Source organism: Macaca thibetana, chromosome 8, assembly GCF_024542745.1.
Source record: "Macaca thibetana thibetana isolate TM-01 chromosome 8, ASM2454274v1, whole genome shotgun sequence".
Classification (NCBI taxonomy): Eukaryota; Metazoa; Chordata; class Mammalia; order Primates; family Cercopithecidae; genus Macaca; species Macaca thibetana.
In genome coordinates this window covers 76,626,437-76,647,891 of record NC_065585.1, presented here as the reverse complement: position 1 = coordinate 76,647,891, position 21,455 = coordinate 76,626,437, and the positions used below count along the sequence as shown (strand labels likewise).

The window sequence follows — 21,455 nt, the reverse complement described above, 5'->3', positions numbered from 1 at the left end:
TTTTTTTTTTTTTTTTTTTTTTTTTTTTTTTTGAGACGGAGTCTCGCTCTGTCACCCAGGCTGGAGTGCAGTGGCCGGATCTCAGCTCACTGCAAGCTCCGCCTCCCGGGTTCACGCCATTCTCCTGCCTCAGCCTCCCCAGTAGCTGGGACTACAGGCGCCTGCCACCTCGCCCGGCTAGTTTTTTGTATTTTTTAGTAGAGACGGGGTTTCACCGTGTCAGCCAGGATGGTCTTGATCTCCTGACCTCGTGATCCGCCCGCCTCGGCCTCCCAAAGTGCTGGGATTACAGGCTTGAGCCACCGCGCCCGGCCTAATTTAAATTTTTATAATTAACCAGAGAAACTATTATCAGTGATTATTGTGGAAATATGAAATTTAAAATTAATGTTCTAAATTTTAAATATGAAACATTAAAAATAGAAACATTGAGTTACACAAAAATTAGAAATTTACTCCCGATTTAAAGAATCTTGATATAGTTGAAACTTAAAGTCTCTTGCAGAGCACATATATAGATCTTTATGGAAAATGTCCTTTTTCTTTTTTTTTTGGTCCAACTCAGTGCATTGGTTATGATAGATTAGGTTGTAGAAACAAATAGACTATAATATTTATAATGGCTCGAAATAGACATTTCTGTGCATCTCCCACCACAGTCCGATGCTCATGTCCAACTCAGGGGGCAGCTTTCCTCTGTTGATGATTCAGTGGGCCAGGCTCCTTCCATCTTGTGGCTCCTCTTCACTTCTAGTGGCCAGTGCTTGTGTTAAGAATTGCTTTTGTCACTAGTCGTGTAATCTTGATGGGCATGCTATAAACACTTATTTAGTTAGCTAATGTGCCTTTGCCAACTTCTAATAAATAGGGTGAAAGGCTCTGTGGAAAGTTGCTCCCTTTAAATATTTTTTTCTCTTTTTATTTCTTTTCTCCATCCTAGGGGTGGATATATAAATTGAGACCTGCTAAACATGTAGACAATTTCATGTACTTTGTGCCTATGGAGCCCCTTTTTCCCACATACTGGGGAAAAAGAGGTAAAAAAGACAGATAAGTTCTAATTGTTAACATTATGAATTAATTTGAAGTCATCTCCTTTCAACATGACATAGGTGACATGTAGTCTATATGCTTGTGTATGTACACAACCTGGAAGGAGACACAGAAGGAGACTGATCGGGGGAAACGGAGGGGTTAGGGGCTCTCCAATCAGTATATAACTCTCTCTACTGTTTGTTTGCACTTTAGCCTGTGCATAGATTGCTTCTTAAAATAAAAATAACTATAATTGTAAGTAGAAAAATAATTATATACAGAAGTGTCAACCAAGTAAGCAGACATTAATTGCATTTCTCCTGACTTAGGGGTCCAACATCACTGACACCTGCACTGAAATGCTAATGTGTGGAGTCTTACTGAAAATTTCTTCTGGAAATATTCAAGAACGGGTGTTTTTTCTTTTTGATAACCTTTTGGTGTACTGCAAAAGAAAACACAGGTAAGATCCTAAGCAGGTCACACTTCAGAAGTGGTCACAGTTTCTACCTTTCCCTCTGGGGGTCATCCAGCTCAGTTTCTACCTTTCTCTCTGTGCTTCCCAGAACCCATCGTCCATCAGTGCCTTTCTTCACATTTGTTCAGTCTGCTCTCTGATTGTTCGCTTCACCTTCTTGTAAAATCTAACTGAAATGTCACTGTCATCTGATGATGCTGGGTCCTCAGAGCCCTCTTGAGGAGAGGTGCAGTTTGTTTCTATCCCACATATCTCACGCCCTGGAGGAGTGGCTATTGTGTCTTCCTTGCTTCCTAATCCTGTTTCCCAATCATTTCCCCCTCTTCCTTCAATAATCTCAGCACATGTGAAGTTCATGCCATGAGTCTTTCCTCTCCACTACCTTTCCCTCATCTCCCCTTTATAGAACACGTAATATCTCACTGTCACACATGAATTTAGTGATTTCTCTAGCTCTTGCATCATTTTCTTTCTAACCTACTCCTGTTGCCATTTTGGAGGTGTTCAAAACTCACGTGGATGATCTATCCAGAATTTGAGACCTGAAAGCCCACTGTCTCTTCGCCTGCAATGAGCCTTTCTGCCATTACACCTGAGTCTCCTGTCCTAGGGCCATACTTTTACCTTGTCAATACCAACAGTCATAAAATTGAAATCTTCATTTCAGGCATTCTACTCTGAATATCATCCCCCATCCTCCTAGCTCTCTTCCTCTGGTATTGTCACTTCAGCTCTTCTGACTCCAAACATTGCCGAAGATCTCCTATCTCAAATTTTAAAAGTCCTTTATCTTGTGTCGCACTGTCACCCTTCACAGCAGACTTCCTTGCAGGAGTTTTATGTTGTCACTTTTTCTGCTCTCTCACTTGTTATTTGGCATGAGCAACATTCAGCAAGGTCTTTGTTCACTCTCCTCCACTGAGCTACTCCCATCAGAATCACCGTAAGAAGCACTGCTGTGCTTCTTATTCCAGTGGTCACTTTTCTGCTCTTTGAGGTTTTGCTTGTTTTTGTAGCAGCATGTAGCTTAGCTGAGCAATCCTACCTTCCCAAAGCACTCTCTTCTCTTTAATGTTATTATATCCCACTCTCTTGGCTGGATATTGGAGTGCTGTGGGGCTCTGCATTTGACTCCTTTTCCCTCTTCATATTCATAGACTTTTCCCAGCTGATTTTATCCATTCCCATCACTCATGTCCCACATCTGTGTCAGTTGCTCTCAAATCTCTATACTTAGCCCAGCAATCTCAACTGCTACAGCCTGCCTGTTGTGATGGCCACAAGGAGTCTCAACCACAACATGGAAGAAATGGGATTCTGGATTCCCCTTCCTAAAGTTACTCCTCTCCTAGCTTTCCCTCTCTATTGTTTTCTCAATTCCAAAAATTATGAGTTAGCCTTGGTTCCTGTTTTTCCCTCAACATTCCACATCCAATCCATTAGAAAATCTTCCTGCATCTGCATTGAAAACATACAAACATCTCTCCACATCTTTCCATCATCATTACTACTATGCTCCAGGCCACCAGGATCCCCCTTTGGTGACAACAGTTGTCTCCTAACTGACCCACCATATCTTTCCTTACGCATCCACAATTTGTGCTCTCCACAGAAACCAGAGCACCTTTTATAAAACAAATCAGATCATGTTGTCACCATGCTCAAAGCCCTCATTGGCTTCCTAGAATAAAGTTCTTTTTTTGTTGTTTGTTTTGTTTGACAGGGTCTTGCTCTGTTGCCCAGGCAGGATAGAGTGCAATGGTATGTTCATAGCTCTGTACAACCTTGAACTTCTGGGCTCAAGCAGTTTTCCTGCCTCAGGCTCCCAAGTAATTGGCACTATAGGCACATACCACCACACCCAGCTAATTTTGTTTTTCAGTAGAGACAAGGTCTCACTGTGTTTCCCAGGCTGGTCTCGGACTCCTGGCCACAACAATCCTCCCATCTCAGCCTCCCAAAGTGCTGGGACTACAGGCATAAGTTACCATGCTTGGCCTCACCTAGACTCAAATTCACACTCCTTACCCTAGTTTACAAAATTCTGCCTGGTCCAGCTCCTGCCTGTCTCTCACATCATCACGTCCCATTTCTCCAAACACAATACCTCACTCCTTCCTTTAGCCTTCTCTTTCTCCCATTCCTTGATTATGCCACATGTGCTCGCTTATTAGGGCCTTTGTACTGGCTGTTTCCTTTCCCAGTGTGCCCTGTCCTTTGAGTTTTCCATGGCCAGATTCTTTGTGGCTTTCAGATCTCACTTAAAAATCACTCCCTCTGAAGTGTCTTCCCTGACCATCCCATCTAATGTGGCCTCCCAGTCACTATCAATATCGGGAAAGTACTTGTCACTTGCTATTTCCTTCATTATTAGTTTGTTTACTTCCTGCCACCTTTACTAGATTAGACTGCAAGGTCCATGAGAACAGGGGCCTTATTGCTCCTTCAATGCAATTTCTCTGGAAATTGGAGCAGACCTGTGATAGACAGCTGAGAAACACAGAATCAATGAATGAGTGAATGAAACTCAAACTAGTCCCCTGTAGAGCTTAGCCATCATTAATGTAAATAATTTGTGTATTAAAGTTATTGATATAATGCTATTTGTTTTAAAGCATGAATACACTTTTTTCTTGAGAATGTTCTTTATGGGATGTTTTCTTAAACTCTTGGGAAAATTTTTTTGCATGTTGGTTAAGCAAAACAGTAGAGTGACATTTAATTGAAAAGTTTCCTGAGCCTTTATGTGCTTCACCCTAACCATATATAGGACACATTTGTTTTAGTGAAATGGTACCAATAGGTTCATTCAATTTAAAGGTAAAGCAGTAGTTGAAAGTACAGGATTTTAAATGACTATTTATTCCAGGTTCAGAATTTAGAAAACTATAGTCAAATATTTTCTGGTAGAGTGAGAATTAGAGACACAAAACCGACTGATCTGTAAGACAGACTTAAGGGAGAGTTATTCTTCATCTCTGATAATGAGTCTTCTTAAATCAGTCATCAAGATGCCCAGAGCAAGTTAGCAAACATTTGGTAGCTATGATGATGATATATGGTAGTTCTGCCATGTGAGTTTTAGTATTAGAATTCCCTAGTAAGAGACATTAATTCAAAAACGCAATTAGATAAGCTGAGAAAACGTAGGAATACAACATGTATCTTTATGAGAGGGAACAGACTAGGATTAGAGCCCCAAAATAATTAAATTGTTGACATCTCTATTCTGATGAGTTTTTTAAAATTCCTTTTTACCAATGTGAAAATGAATCTTTTATTATGTTCTTCTAAGTTCTCTGTGTTTGATAGCAAGATTGAGATTGATAGAAATTGACTTTTGGAAGACGTAGAAGAGGCTGTTATTTTACTTGTGTGTTACGCATTAAGAAACTGTAATGTGAATCAAGGTGTTTTAGTGCAATTCTCCGTTTGAGAATGAAATCGTTTTTCATTAAAATTGATCCCATCTTTATCTATGCCTGCTATCAAGACCCAAATCTTTTTTTTTTTTTTTTTTTTTTTTTTTGAGACGGAGTCTCGCTCTGTCGCCCAAGCTGGAGTGCAGTGGCGCGATCCTGGCTCACTGCAAGCTCCGCCTCCTGGGTTCATGCCATTCTCCTGCCTCAGCCTCCTGAAGCTGGAACTACAGGCGCCCGCCACCGCGCCCCGGCTCATTTTTTTGTATTTTTTTAGTAGAGACGGGGTTTCACCATGGTCTCGATCTCCCGACCTTTATCCGCCCGCCTCGGCCTCCCAAAATGCTGGGATTACAGGCGTGAGCCACCGCGCCCGGCCAAGACCCAAATCTTTTACGAAATTAACATTAGTGGACAAATCATGATATTATGTGGTCTTATGACTGGAATTGCTAAGTACATTAAACACGGGAAAAGTTTAACAAATTAAAATCCTGCTATTTAGCAAATGCACTTAATGAATGTATTACGTGGACCAAATACATAGTGGTTAGAAATGGAAATAACAAAATAGTTCATCATGTCCATTCCCTTCCAGGACTGGAGAACCTGTTTGAACAAACCATCTGTTCCCTTCACTTAGAATGCTTCACTCCCTTATGAACTTTACCGCAGCATATACTTTCTAAGATGTAGGGATCTTTCAGAAAATATGAGTAAAGGGAACCTTTTACAAACTTCCATAATGTTGTAATTATATGAAGTAGGGACCTGATGAATTTAATTCTAGAATTACGTTCTTTAAATAGCAGAGTGCCAGATTAGGCATCCTTGCTCTGGATATTTCTAATATTATTAATCTCAGTAGAAACTAGTTTTAAAAAATTATGATATACTATTTGATATGTATAACATGATATTGCTTAGTTTGGCTTGTTTGTGAGTTTTAAAAGATAGTATCATAGTGGTTTTAGTTTTTTGCAATTTATAATTTGTATTCAGTATAGTTTCTAAAAATGTATATCCATTTTGTGTGTAGCAAAAATTTCTTCATGTTACCTGCTGCATAATATTTTATTAGTTAAAGGTATCACAATTTAATTATTCATCCTCTTATCAATGGGCTTTAGGGTTGTCCCCAGTTTTTCTGCTATTGTGTACATTCTTGTATATGTGTCCTGGTGACCACTACAACACATAATTAGGAATTAAATAATAGAATCAAGACATTTAAATTTGCAATATTATAATATGCAGCATAATTATTTTCAAACTATAGGCTTTTCAGTCTTTAAACTTCAATAGAGCCATTTTCTGAAGAAATCAAAATCTGTTTGAGCTAAGAATTATAGAATTGATCAAACACTTACTGGAATTTTATACTGAGTCTTAATATCTGCAGCCCAAGAGAAATATACAAAGCCCATACAGAGTTCACAGTAAGATCATAAAAAATTGATATGTTGAAAATAGAACTAAGTGATGGATTCTTATATATAATCCAGATTATTTTGCCTGTGACTAAAACTGTTAAGGATATTAAGTCTTTTCAGTATGATTGGTTTTAAGTTAGTTTACCAACTTACAAGAAATTCTGTTTTTCAAAACACCATGATATTATTTTCCAGCTGGAAATAATACCTGCATATTAGTTACCTGTGTATTAGTCTGATCTGCATTCCCCTCTAGAGTCAACCTCCTGTGAGGCCAATTTTCATAGCTACCTGGGATGAATTCCTAATTTAGAGCATCGATTTATGCCTATTAATGAAGAACATTTAGAGGTTGTTTTCAAAATGAACGTGAGGAGTGCAAGGTGATGAAGGTCTGGGGACAAACTGTCCAGTAAGGCTAATTAATCGATTTGCTTAGTTTTCTTTAGTAGAGATGATGGACTACTAAGTTTTGATGAGGCTTGAAGACAGCTAAGTCAGGAATATGCAATTTTTTCCCAAGGAAAGAGCCCGGAGAGTGTGATAGCATCTGGAGACACGTCCCTGTGCCCACCCTGTCCACACCGGGATAGGTATCTAACTGCATGGGAGAGGAAGAGGGGGCATTGCAGTTTGTGTACACCTACATCTTAACTTGTGCTACGTGTGTCTACATAACACAACACATTAATAATTATTTGACTATATTAAATTATTAGCCAGATTTTGTCACTGAGTCCAATTGAATAGTCTAGGTCAATGGAAATCTCTTGAGTGACTAGGTATTTTTTAATCTCCTTGAATCATTTCTTAGAATTTTTCTTGTTTTTAATGAAAGAAAAACATTGAAAAAATATTTTTTCCTGTGTGCTTAATGATTCAAATACAAACATATATAACTTCCTAATTCATTGTTAGAAATGGTCGTCTGTAAACTGGGTTTTTGACTTTGTGTTATATACTTTTTAAGATTAAAAGCTGGCACTAGATGTAATATATACATAGTTTTGAAATGTTTTGGGTGTTTTAGAAATAAATAAGGCCTTTTTGAAGGATTGCAAAGGTATTAAGAGACTTGTTCAACAAGTATACAGTGATTATATTGTAACACTATGATAGGAGAAATATTTTTATAGCTGGATATCACTGAGCTTAAGAACCTCTAGCACAGCCAATTCTTTGAAGACGGATCATAAGTACTAACTGGAAATTACCTACTAGTTACTGAAAAATGAGTCATGAAGGTGAAAGAAACTCAAATGAAATTTTAAAATGACCAGTTGTTAGTGTCTGTCAGAGTCTGACTGGGCACTGCTGATGTCTTATATTGAGCAAAACACATACTCACTCTCCCACCTGTATACTATCCTTAGCTTAAAACTTGAATTTATTTTTAAAAATTAATATGCAAGTTGCATACTTCATTAAAGCAACCAGTGCTATTATGAGAGGGAGGACAAATGTAAAGATCTCCAGGAGTCTAATGTTTGATATTGTCAATTGAACTGGTGTCTTTTTTCAAAGAATTGCTTAAAATATATTGTTTTGACATTGTTTTACATTGTTTAGTAACAAAGTCTTTCTGATTTAATTCCATCTTAAGACGATTGAAGAACAGCAAGGCATCTACAGATGGACATCGGTACCTTTTTCGTGGCCGGATCAACACGGAGGTGATGGAAGTGGAGAATGTGGATGATGGCACTGGTAAGTGATCTGTGGATTTTAAATAGGATGCCAATGGTAAGTAGTAAATTCCTTTGTAAGACAGATTTCTCACTTGGATAATTCACTTGCCGTGTATTAGAACTTAGAAATACTTTGTTAGGTAAAGTTGTTGGGTAGAGGAAAGAGAAAGGTGAGATAAGGGAGGGGAGGACTACTGTGAAAGTAGAAAATTATATGTAGCCAAAACACACTAACATGAAACATAGATACAGAGAAATAGCCGAGTAGTGTCCCATGGCATTCATGGGACTGGAACAGAGAGCACTGTGCAGAAAATAGTTAATAAATGAATTTTCTTTAATGCTATTTTATAAGCATAAGAATGATGTTTTGTTCCTATAATATATTCGCTGTAGAATATAGCAAACTCTAGATTTGTCTTAGCTATGTAATTGTTATTCATACAGACAGGTTGTCAATTTGCTTGTAAGCAAATTGTGGATGGAGGTGGTTTGTGTAATTTTAAATGCTTGTTTTAAATATCTTATTACTCAAAGGTAGTAACTTTTTGCTTTATAGATTTGAAAGTATGGGGTTTTATAAGCTAATTTATGAAATCATGATTAGTCACAAACATTAAGTAAAATAAAGTTAAAATAAATTATACTTTCCATTTGAAAAAAAAAGTCTCTAAAATAAATTCACTTAGTAAAGTGAATTCCATTTTCCCCCAATGATTTTAGTTAGAATTTTTAAAATATGCTTTTAGGAGAAAAGGCAAGATGAAATGCAATATATTAACTGTTGCTAAATGTCTTTTGCTTTCATATAAATAAATACTTTGGTTATATTCGTTATACATATGGGATTGGGACACAGATAAACTCCCTCCACCTCTCACATGCTTTCATTGTCACTCTGGGGTCCCAGAGGGGAGAAGGATATTTATAATCTGTCAAAAGCACAGAATTTCAAATGCTCACCTGTAGGCAATTTCTCAATACTGTTGTTAGCATCTGAATAAATTGTCAAGTACTTACAATGATGAACTGTGATTGCTGTAGATAAGGGGAAAAAGGAATGCAATGAGCAAAACTCAGGTGGTGCCTGAGACTGAACACTCAGCTTCGGAGCCATGCTATTGTGCTCATCCAGTAGAGAGGTTCCTCAGTGGCTAACTGTGGGGTGGTGTGAAGTTGCCAGGCAGTTGGCACAGATAGATGTCCCAATTCAAATCCGTTTCTATGCCACAGACTGTAATGCAGTTGCAGATACTCCCATGCTAACATATGGGACCTAGTTGGCTATCTTTCCATAGCAGGATGTACACATTATTTTTTACAAGGTAGCAGTAATTTATTCCGTGCTTTCTAAGAAGACTATATAGTGACATTTAGAAAAGTTATCTGTCTAACATGGTAAGAGTTATCTTGCCTCTGTAACCTTAATGTTCAAGAGACTCCCCAAATGTCCAACTTTGAACCTGAGTTGGGAGGAAGTCAGATAGTAAAAGAAAAACACTACGAACTTCTACTCTGTTCTTTATTGGACCTGATTACCCATAATGGGACCACCTCCCCACTGTTGCTTAGGCACTTCCTTTATTTTCTTCTACTCTTAGGCTTTCCCATGGGCATAGAGCCCCTGGCCTTATTTCCTGAGAGATTGAATATCCACCCCTTATGTCCCACTTTCTCCCTTCACCCCCTGGGATGTGAGTGCCACTATTAGTGCCATCTGCATTGATGGTCTGACTGAGTTGTGATAGTGATTACTATGATTACTGTGCTTTTGGGCAACTGGAGAACTAGATAAAGAGATGTAAGAGCCCAGGACCTTTGGAGGCATGGCCATAAAATGCTGTCTTCCAGTGTATCTGGGGCGGATGGTAAGAGAGTGAGATCCTGTGAAGGGTGACTTGAATTGCACAAATGGTCCTTGGATTCAATTCCACCAAAAAGTTCTGTTGATGCTAGTTAGATCCAGCCTACAGGTCCCCAGTTTCTGAGGGCAAAAGCATTGTGGAATACAGGGCCTAAGACCTTGTTGTGTTTGAATTAGAAGAAAGACACGACATTGCAGGATATTTAGTTGTCATGTTAGTTGTCCGATGGAACCTCTTGACACAAATTCGCAGGCTTGATTTTCTTTAAAATAAGATGAAGACATTTATTAGACTTTGTATTATTCAACTGGGGCTTTCCTCCTCTTTACTTTTTCTTCAATATATATAAGCAACATGTAGCAGGAATTTGGCTGTACCTGGTCGCTACAAGGTCACTTAAATAATTTTCAGGCTGCAACTGGATACCATACCCTAGTTTCCTGCAAGGAAAATTTAGTTTTCTCATGGATATATCCACTAGGTTTCTGGGGGGTCTCAGACCTGGAAATTGAATAATAGAAATTTTGAAGAGGAATAGGATCTTAATGATCAATTAATGTACCCCATTAACATTTCAGATAATAGAAATGAGGCCAGGTTTAAGAACTAACTGCCCATGTTTACCAAGCTGACTAGAACAGAGCTGGGGATAGAGTTAAGTTTGCTGGGTTTCCATGTACATGCTTTGTAACATAGAGAGGGACCAAGTGGAGAGCAGTGAGGGAACAAGGCATCAGCCTACAGAGATTGAGTTTGGTAGCACCCAGAAATGATCTGGGTGCTGCATGAACTTTTTCCCTTTGTTGTTTCTTTGGTCATTTCCAGCATAGAATCTTCATTTCTTTTTTGATGAGCTCAGGTTTTAAGTCTGCTGTATTTTTTACTTTACGCATGAAGCTCTGACGCAGATGGATCTCAGCAGAGCTGATTAATGTCCTTATGCCAAGTACCCCCCATACTTGGCCCCTGGATAAGTTAAATGAGGGATAAACAGATGCTATCAGGCTTATCTGTCATTGCCAAAAGAAAAATACAAACACCTATACCATATTTAGTTATAAATAATAAAATGGATGAATTGATGTGTGTGTGTATATATATACACATATATATACACACACACACACATATATATATATATATATTTTTTTTTTTTTTAAGCATGCTTAGAACTTTTTTTCCTTTTCTTAAATTGAGATGGGGTGGTGGTGAGGAGTCTCATTATCTTGCCCTGGCTGGACTTGAACTCATGATTCTCTCAACTCAGCCTCAGTAGCTGGGACTACAGGCATGCACCACTGTACCTAGCACTTAGAACTTGTGATGGAAAATGGAATGGAAAAGTTTTTCTTCCATTTGAATTATACAAATACTGAGTATTTTTGTATACTGTGTGTATAATAAAATAGTTTTCTAAGGAAGGAGCTCTATCAGATGACTAATTGCATTGATATAGCTCAAAACTTGCAGAAAAATTAATTGTACTTGGGATGAGACTAAAGTTTTCAGCCAACATGTAAACATCTTGAATCTTTTGATAAATAATATTATTGTAATTTTATTCATAATACTTAATGACTTAGTTTATATCATAGTTATATCTTAGTATAGAAAGAAATTTAAATGATAGTATAATGTGCAAAAGTGCAAAAATTTGTATATATATTTATTTAAGTCTTTCCATGTTATTCATTAATTCCTATATTCAAGGCAGATGTTGACCCTTGCATCTGTGGCCAAATTTCCATGCAACCGTTCTTCAGATTTCAACTCTCAGTGAATCTAAGTAATTCTTTGAAGATTCTTTCTGGGACTAGTAGTTTGATCATGATGCTCTAAAGAAAATTCAGCTTAAAGGCAATAGTAGGAAAGCTATTGAACTTCCTGGAATTAATTTTCATGGTAATTTTTATAGTGCATGCCTGAAAAGCCATTCAGAAAGTAGTACCAGATCATTAGTATTCTCTCTTATGCACCAGTTTATTTCTATGGTTGGACAGAGGGTGAGAATGTTGACCTTTAGAAAATGTGGTCTGTAGTTCAGTGTTTGGCATACCATAGATTTCAATACATTCGTCAAATTTGAATTGGATAAGATGAAAATTTTTTATTCTTAAGGTGTTCTTTGAAAGTAAGTCAATTAAAACAATTTAGCTCTCCCTTTAGATATAAATACTTGAGACTATTTTAATATATTGAATACATTATTTTTATAAAATTAAATTGTGCTTATTAAAGAAACTTTGGAAACTGCAGAAAAATATAAAGGCAAAAAACATTAGATAATAATGTCATACGAAGACAAATACATAAGACTATATACAAAATATTTCCTGCAATTTTCCTTTTCATGCACAGATTTAAAAATACTTGAAAATGTGAACTTTATAATTTTGTATCCTTTTTTGCTTAAATCGAGTACCTGTATTATCTTAATGATCATCATCTTTATCTTCATGCCTTATCACCAAAAATAGTATTTATTGTTGCATACCAGTCTACTGACTAGATAAACCAGTTACTTTCACAACTGTAGTATTGTTGCGTAAGCTGGATTGAATATGTTCTTAATTAAAAAGTAACAATGGCTTAACAAATGTTGAAAAGAATATAAGAATATAATAGTTTTTTAAAAATACATTTTCAATGTTATTAATTTAACAGAATATATTTGGGAATTCAGAAAAGTCAAGGGATGAACTACTTTTTAGATTTTTAAAAGGAAAAGTCAATTAGAATCTTTTTTTTTTTTTTTTTTTTTGCCCAAAATAATATCATATGCTATCTGGGATGCTGGAAATTTATTCAAAAATTTTTTCTCAATGTTAAATATTTATGAACAAATTACAAGTTTGAAAGTTTCCCTTAGAAATTTATGAATTCACAGTGTTGATCTCCAGGACAAGGATTGAATACATTATTTAGACATCAGTTTCTTGATGTTTTCGATAACATAGTCTGGCAATTTCTTCTGTTTCTTAACCTTTTTATAATACTTGGATATTTTCCATCTCATTGAAATGCAAATTTATTGAAAGAATACTGGCACGTCCACTGAGATTTATAGTGTATCAGTTTTGGAAAAATCCCATCTAATTATATGAAACTGTACTGAAATAAGAGCAAGGAATTTGCAAACTGTATAGCTTCAAGTAATTAGTGACTTGTTCAGGTCTGTCCCTTGGATTTTTCTGTTTTTGGAAGAAATCTGTGACTAAAGACTGTTGAATGTGGATATTCAACATTTAAGGAATGGCAGTTTAAAATCTATTCTTCCTATAAAATTAACATTTTAGATCCATTGAAGCTTGGAAATTCCTGCGTTTGCCATTTAATAAATTATTTATTCTTTCACTTAAATTTTTTAAACCAAATTCTGACTAAGTACAAAGCAATGCTGGACTTTTTAATGACTTTAGTGAGGGTGTTCTTTATGGATAAGTTTAATTTTTATTTTGAAGTATGAAGATATTGGACAATGTACTATGATTAAAATTGTGAAGCTATTTATATGTCTCTGTAGCTTTTGAAAAAAATGAGAAGCAATTGCTTATTTTGTATAAAATTTGGTAATTTTGATGCTATTATGAAGTATGTATACTACATTTTGAGGCCTGTGGTGTGTATATTCAATTGTATATGTGTGTTAGTGTATGTGCATATATATGTTTAAAATTACTTATGATTTTTAAAATTGGTGTGATAGAAATTAGCTAGCATATAAAATTTAAAAAGGAACATTATTTCTTAATGTAAAATTATTTGACACAAGCTGTTCTTTTAAAATATTAGTGCAGCAATTAAGCTGTTATTTGAGACAGTGGATGTATTAGTCCATTCTTGCACTGCTATAACTGCCTGAGATTGTGTAATTTATAAAGAAAAGAGGATTAATTGGATGATGGTTCTGTGGGCTGTATAGTTCATGTGGCTGGGGAGGCCTCAGCGTACTTAAAATCATGGTGAGAAGTGAAGGGGAAACTGGCACGTCTTCCTAGCCGGAGCATGAGAGAGGGGCGGGGGACGTTCTGTACACTTTTAAACAACCAGATCTCACGATAACTCACTCACTATCGTGAGAACAGCACCAAAGGGGAAATTCTTCCCCAGTATCCAATCTCCTCCCACCAGGCTTCAGCTCCAACTTTGGGGATTACAATTTGACATGAGATTTGCACAGGAACACAGACCCAAACCATATTAGTAGATTTTACAGTCAGCTAATGATCTTGGTTTCTGTACATTGAGACAGTAGCCACATGTGATCAATCACATGCTCACTTATCTGATTCCGAGTTGAATTATGTGCTTTCCAAAAGAAATGTGTATGCACAGGCTCAATTGGTCAGGCCAGGCTTCAATGGAGGAGATGGGTCCATTTTCAAGAGGAGTAAGAATCTGTGAGGCAGAGAGGAGTGTGGGGTAGCTTGATGAGAAACTCAGCCTGGGAAATACATAAGTATTCACAGGACAACCAGGAAAGCAGCAGACGAGAAAAGCATGGTGGGAAGGCATTAGAACAAAGTGGAAAACAGAAGGAGTTAGACAGAGTTGAGTTAGTTTGGGAAGAATCTTTAAAGCAAAGTCTACATGTAGTTTTGACTTGATTCAGTGGTGAGACACCCAATGGGTGGCTTTTGAGCTAAGAAGTGGCCTGATGAAAAATATTTGAGGGAGGGCCAGCAGGGTGTGTAGAGGCCAGTGACCAGACTCACTCCAGGAAAGAAAGGAAGGAAAACCCCCTGTTATAGAGATGGCTGGCCCTGGGGTACACCTGTGTGGTGTCAGGAGCATGACCCAGATGATTTTGGCATGTGAACCTGTGTTCCCTGTGCTCTGTGGGAAGGCTACACTGTGTTCATTTTGGAGTGAGTCCAGTGTTTATGACTGTAGGCTGCATTTGGCTACTGTGGTTTTCTTTATCTAGAGTAATGGTTAAAGGTGTAGTAACCTGAGTGGCCATGTGGGATCTTTTAAGCTGCAGGTGCCAGGTTCACTTAGCTAATCATAGCCTGACTTAATAGAGAGAAGACAGCCTAAAAAAAAGCTTGGGCTTGTTTGTGATTCTGGTCTTGTTAGGTCACAAGTGATTAGGGTTGGGGGACAGTTCTAAACTTGTAGAATTTGAGAATTTCTGAATTTTTTCCCACCAGTTTATCATAATTTCTCAGCTGGTTATTTTTATAGATATTAAGGAGGAATTGCACTGTAATTATGAAGTAATATTCTTATTTTCCTACTAATGCTCATGAATACTTATCTGACATGAATTATGAAGTTCTCTTACTTTGTGTAGGATCGGAACATGAATTAAACACACGAAGGTAACAATAGTACAAAAAATCTTTTTAAAAATTGCTTGTAATTTTTTGGGAGGGAAGGATCTGCCAGTTTAAATCTCTATATTATCAGAAGTCATTACTGATTATTCATGTATTATGGCACCTATAGAAAATACAGACTAATGTCTAATATCATCCTATTTTGACTCAAAAGTAATCTGGAACCTTTAAATACTCCACAACTGAACAGCATCATTTGATAATGGATTTGTGGTATTATTAGTCTGACCTCATATAATGTGTAGTGATTTTGGAGCTAGTGAAAAAGACTATGGGAACCAGATTTTGGGAGAATGAGTGCCAAGCACATTTGTTTCTACTCAAAAGCTTCATAAAATAGATCATCTGAGAAGAAAAGAACAAAACAAGAAAAGTACCACAAAGTCATTTTCTAAACCACCTTTAACTTTGTTATGGCTTACCTCCTCAACACTGGCCTTTGCTGCTGAATGACTTTCAGGAGAGACACATGAAAAGGGTCACTTTAATTGGTACAGGTGCTGACTCAGGCCTCTGTCATAGGTTTTTCCATCTTGGAATCTTTGCTTTGCAGGGACTGTCGTGCCAGTAAAGGTCGTTTGCAAGTTATGTCACTATTCTCTACCTGCTGTTAGACAGAGAACTACTGTATAGAGTTTGCTGTTGACATTTTCAAACTCAGCATGACAGTTTATCCAAAACTGTGGTGAGGTATCAAAAAAGACAATTAAATGTAAATTTATCTTCAAAAATTTTTCCATAAGTTTCTATTTATGTTACATAAATGTAATGAAATGGGTTTAAAGAGTGTATGTCTCGACCATGTACAGTGATAATGCTTTGGCATTTGTATGTTTCCATTTATTGCAGTTTTAGGTAATTACACTCTTAGTGTGTTCCATTGGCCAATCCTTAGTGTGCAGTTCATTAAATAATAGAAAATTGTTCCGTGGGACATAAATTGTCTCTGAAACCTAGAATGCTATTTCAAAAAAATATTAGAAAGATAAAATAAATAGACATCTTGAATGTTTGAGAAGAAAATACCTTGCATGTTATTCTTTTATTTAGAAACTTTGACAATATTTTTTAGCATGGAGCATATAAGTGCTAATTAGTTTGTAGTGTTTAGTTTCATGTAATGTATTAACACTGCGAGCTAGAAATGTTCCATTATTAAGCACTGACTGCCTGCAATATAAATGCATTCTTAAAATTTTTAAATGTGTACGTTTTTCAAAATGCATATATAAAGCAAAGATATGTTGAACAATTCAGTGGTTTTGGAACTTTTATGTATTGAATGATAGTGTTGATATAATAATATTGCATATTACATTTTATTCATTTGCCTTTACCCATTAATTTACAGCTGATTTCCATAGCAGTGGACACATTGTTGTTAATGGATGGAAGATACATAACACAGCAAAAAATAAATGGTTTGTTTGTATGGCAAAAACACCTGAAGAGAAGCATGAATGGTTTGAAGCTATTTTGAAAGAAAGAGAACGGCGGAAAGGTGGGTGTATGAATTGGGCACTATTATACTTAGCGAAGATTCTAACTTAGCATAGGAGTAGATAATGGGAAATCATGAGAAAGTAGAAAGGTATATGATGGTTGCTTGTTGGGCTGGTGCAAAAATTATTGCGGTTTTGACATTGAAAGCAATTACTTCTGCACCAGCCTAATACTATGTAACGTGAGCCTCATACTTATTTGATAAAAGATTTATTTGATACTTACAAAATTGTTATGTAATACTTATATAGTTAGCAAAATAATTATGTTATGGCTGGTAGTGTCTTTTAGTTTTTTAAAATGGAAAATTTGTTCAATTTTCTTTTCATTTTATTCTTGGTATTTCTAAAGCAGCATTACCAAATTTTTCTTTAAGTGACAAGCTTCAGTAACATAATGCAGTGTTGTAAAGCTTCCAATTGTTCTCTGTATACTTAACAGAACATTAAAATTTCTTAGACCTAATATGTTAGATTCCTAATTATAGATTAAAGCACTCTGGATTTATACAAACTTTTAAAAATTGTTAGGTCTATGAATATAATACAATGTAACCCAATTAGTTGTTTGTTCATATGAGGAGGCCTATCTCGAATTTGTGTTATGCTTTTAGAAAAATTTACAAAAGGAATTTGGCCTGGCTATATTTACCAGTGTGAAGTTTATCTGCAAAAAGGCATATTTCTATAATTCAGCTCAGAAATAGAAATGCTTGTATTTCTACTAATTAACAACTGATTTCTTAATTAAGAAGCATGACATTGTTGATTACTTCTGGAGACCCAAGAATAAAACACCTCATTTGTAATGAAATTTCAGAACACAAAGAACTCTTTCTTCCGTCTTCAGATGTTTTCCCCTGAAGAATATGCAAGGTTGCTACCTTGATTGAAATATTCATGGTACATACTTGTAGAATTTCCAAAGCGTTTTCAAATACTCCTTTGGTTGATCCTGGATGAAGAACCAGATAGAAAATTTTAAAACAAAGTTTATGAATATGTGACTGACTCTAAGTTTTATTGAACGTAGCAGTTAATTCAAATAGCAAACAAATAGTTAAAAGGTGAATCAAACTTTCAATCAAGTTGAACCTTTTTTGTTTTTTTAAGCGTGACTATGATTCACCCAAGACAAAAAATAAATAAATAAAAATAAAAACCCCCAAACAAGTGAAAAAGCACATTCTCTAAAACTGCTTATGATCTTTATCTTTATATTTATTTTTATTAGACTTCATTCTTAAGGTATTATTATTGAATAAAGACAGATGTTAATGGCTCCAGCATTGTCAAAAATAAAGGTCTGGTAGGAAATTTTGCAGCTAGACGACTAAAAATAATACAAGTATTTCTCCTTCTTCTGCAACAGCTCCTCATCAGTCCTGATTAAGCGCCAGTGTTCCTAGGATTTTAGCTTGGCACTGTTTTTCTCTAACTAGATTCCTCGTCTTGGTTATCTGTTCCCATCAGATTAACTTCCACTTATACACTGCCGATTTGTTAAACTTTATGTCCAGCCTTGCCCTCTCCCCTGGGCATGCTCATGTTTTCACCTGAGTCCTGGACTCCCACCTGAATGTCCACACTACGCATACCCAGTCCTCCCCTGGGCATGCTCATGTTTTCACCTGAGTCCTGGACTCCCACCTGAATGTCTACACTACGCATACTCGGTACCCACCGAACTCCTGGTTACTTGGATGCCTTTGCCCAATATGCCTCCCTGCATCCATTCAGTCACTCTTGTCAGAAGCCCGGAAGGCATCTGATTTCTTCTCTTTATTCCATGCCCACATTTAACCAATATCTTATCAATAGCGCCTCCTAACTATTTCTCAACTTCATCCTCTTTGCCCTATGGCCCCTACCCTTATTCGCAGTGAGTTGAACTTCCTTGAACTTTTGAGGTTTCTCCTAACAGTGTCCCTCTTTTAAAATATTTCCCTCTTCAGTTTGTTCCCCATACTGTCCTCTGAGCTTTGTTTCCAAAGCAACACAACTTTCTTTCCCGCACTACCCTACCTTGCTCCTCCCACTGGTTAAAACACTTAGCTGCGTGCCCAATACCTAAGGAATGAAACAAATTGAAACTGCAGGTTGAGCAAGGATCTTGGCTATCCTACCAGCCCATCTCCTGTCTTTTCTCTTACAACCCATAGCTCTGGACCTCCATGTTTCTTCAAATGAGTTAGCTCTGCTTTCTCTAGAAACCCCCATTCATACCTGTGCATTCAAGACAGGTCCCTTCTGTGAAACCTTTCTTAACATTTCTCAGGGAGAGGTGAGGTAGCCTGAGTATGCCTCCATTATATCACATTTTTTTTTTTCCCCACCAGAACTGTCTCTATGACTACTCTGTCCAGTTCTGCTGATCTAAACCTGAGCAAGGGTGCCTGGTCCAGGACTCAATGGAGGCTGAGACTCAGCTGCTCTTCTTATTCCTCTGGCTAAAGCTTTATGCCTTTGGGGCACAATTTGCATGAAGGTGACATATATCCTGGAAGCCCTGCCTTGCAGGTCTCCCTAGCCCCTGAGCTTCTTGAACACCAGGGCACTATTATACAGGGGTCTGTATCCACAACCCCCAGCACATGGTAGACCTACAACAAATGCTTGCTTAATGAAGGCACAACTGAATGAATGAATGAAGAGAATTTTCAGTTACCTCTCCTTTCTCTCATTTTTGATAGGTTTAAAATTAGGAATGGAGCAAGATACCTGGGTAATGATCTCTGAACAGGGTGAGAAACTTTATAAAATGATGTGCAGACAAGGAAATCTGATCAAAGACAGAAAAAGAAAACTGACTACGTTCCCTAAATGCTTTCTTGGAAGGTAGGGTTGGGAGTTTGGGTGCATGACTTTCTTTTACATTCTCATTATCTCACCTGTTAACTTTCCTTCAATTAGTTTTCCTTTAAAAATATTCCCTTTGGCATTTCTGAAAACTTCTTTACAGTTGCCATTTCCTGGGCTGTAGCAGGATGAACGAATGGACAGAGAGCCAGGATCATGACCAGGAAACTTAAGGCATCTGTCCATTCATTATTGACTTCTCAGATTTCTGATATGTCATGATCCCAGGGGAAAGGGAGGTTGGGTCCAGGCAAGGAGTGATAGGCAGGTAGGTTTGCCTGCAGGGGACAGGATGACTGGTTGGGCACGGACATGTTTATAGGGCCTGAAAGTCAGAATCAGAAAGAGAAGATAAGAGACAGTCTGAACTACCAGTTAATTTAGAATTTAGGCAGCTGGACTCAGGATAAAGGGTGTAGGTGAAGAGTCTGAAAATGTGGGTCATGTGAAGAGACAGGCAGTGAGCAATAGGCAGAGAGGTCACTTTGGTTTTTAGATTAGAGCAGAGTGACTGAGTGTTGTTTGGTTCCTTTGCACAGCATAAAGTGGGATTCCTTGACTGGTTTAATGAGTGCAGGACCAGAAAGAAGGTTAGCTGCCTTCAGGTAGCTCTTTTTAGGCCAGCCTCTGTGCTGACTTCTTCCTATACATTATTTCTAATGCTGGAATACATACTTAGGTAGGAGTTAAATCCCATTATACTTTTTTGAAGATACAGAAACTATGGATCAGGGAGCTTAACAATTTCATATTGTTAGTGAATAGCAACGCCCAAGTTTATAAAGTAGGCTGGAGTGATAGTTTACAGTCTAGACTGTCATCAAACTTATCTATTCAGCTCCTAGTAGTACCACCAATTTGTTGTGTGATTTGGGATGGTTAAGTTTCCATTTGCTCTGAAAACGTGGAGATGATGGTAGAGTTTACCTACAGTAGGATGTCTTTTTAACCAGCGATGGGAACACACAACATAATCATAGGCTACCTCTGCCTCCCTCATATGGTTTGGCTGTGTCCCCACCCAAATCTCATCTTGAGTTATAATCCAAGTTGTAATCCCCACATGCCAGGGGAGGCATCTAGTGGGAAGTGATGGGATCATGGGGGTGGTTTCCCCCATGCTGTTCTCATGATAGTGAGTGAGTTCTCATGACATCTGATGGTTTTATAAAGGGTTCTTCCTCCTTCACTTGCCTTCTCTCACCTGCTGCCATGTAAGGTGTGCCTGCATCCCCTTCTGCCATGATTGTAAGTGTCCTGAAGCTTTCCCAGCCATGCAGAACTGTGAATCAATTAAATTTCTTCTCTTTATAAATTACCCAATCTTGGGTATTTATTTATAGTAGTGTGAGAATGGACTAATACACCCAGTCTCAGGGAAGTTCTTTACAGCAGTGTGAAAAAGAGCTAATACACTTCCCAACCCCCAACTCAGAAATCTATAGGCCAGGAAAACCTCTGCCTGCAGAGCAGCGTCTGGCCTTCTTCTTCCCTGGGAGTAATCCTCCCAGCAGGCTACACATCTGCCAGTGAGCTATACTGGGTGGTAGTAGCTCTCGTGTAAGGGAAAGAGAAGATGTGAGTTTATCTTGGCATAGAAGCCCTGTGCAGCAAAACGACAGTATCTCTTGTACCCACCCCATGGGCATAACTTTCAGGGTCCTCACTGGGATATGACCACTTGCAAAAGAGTGACTTCAAGTTATGGCTTCCCACTAGGTTTTTATAGATATGCAAATTAGCCACCAGGGGTCATTTTTACCATTGCAATGCTGCCTAGTTTAGCAGTTGACACACTACCTTCATCAGGTGTCTAAGGGAGCATAGCTATGAT

At 37.4% G+C, this 21,455-nt stretch overlaps 1 protein-coding gene across 2 annotated transcripts in view; it reads left to right on the top strand.

Annotated features, from left to right (window-relative positions):
- Window positions 1–21,455, top strand: part of PREX2 (phosphatidylinositol-3,4,5-trisphosphate dependent Rac exchange factor 2) — a 283,120-nt gene that overhangs the window by 79,142 nt on the left and 182,523 nt on the right. For both annotated transcript variants that reach the window (XM_050802148.1, XM_050802149.1), the window contains exons 7-10: window positions 1,365–1,498; window positions 7,969–8,072; window positions 16,612–16,761; window positions 19,456–19,600. In XM_050802148.1, the coding sequence (XP_050658105.1) occupies window positions 1,365–1,498; window positions 7,969–8,072; window positions 16,612–16,761; window positions 19,456–19,600 (533 nt within the window). The remainder of the gene's footprint in view (window positions 1–1,364; window positions 1,499–7,968; window positions 8,073–16,611; window positions 16,762–19,455; window positions 19,601–21,455) is intronic.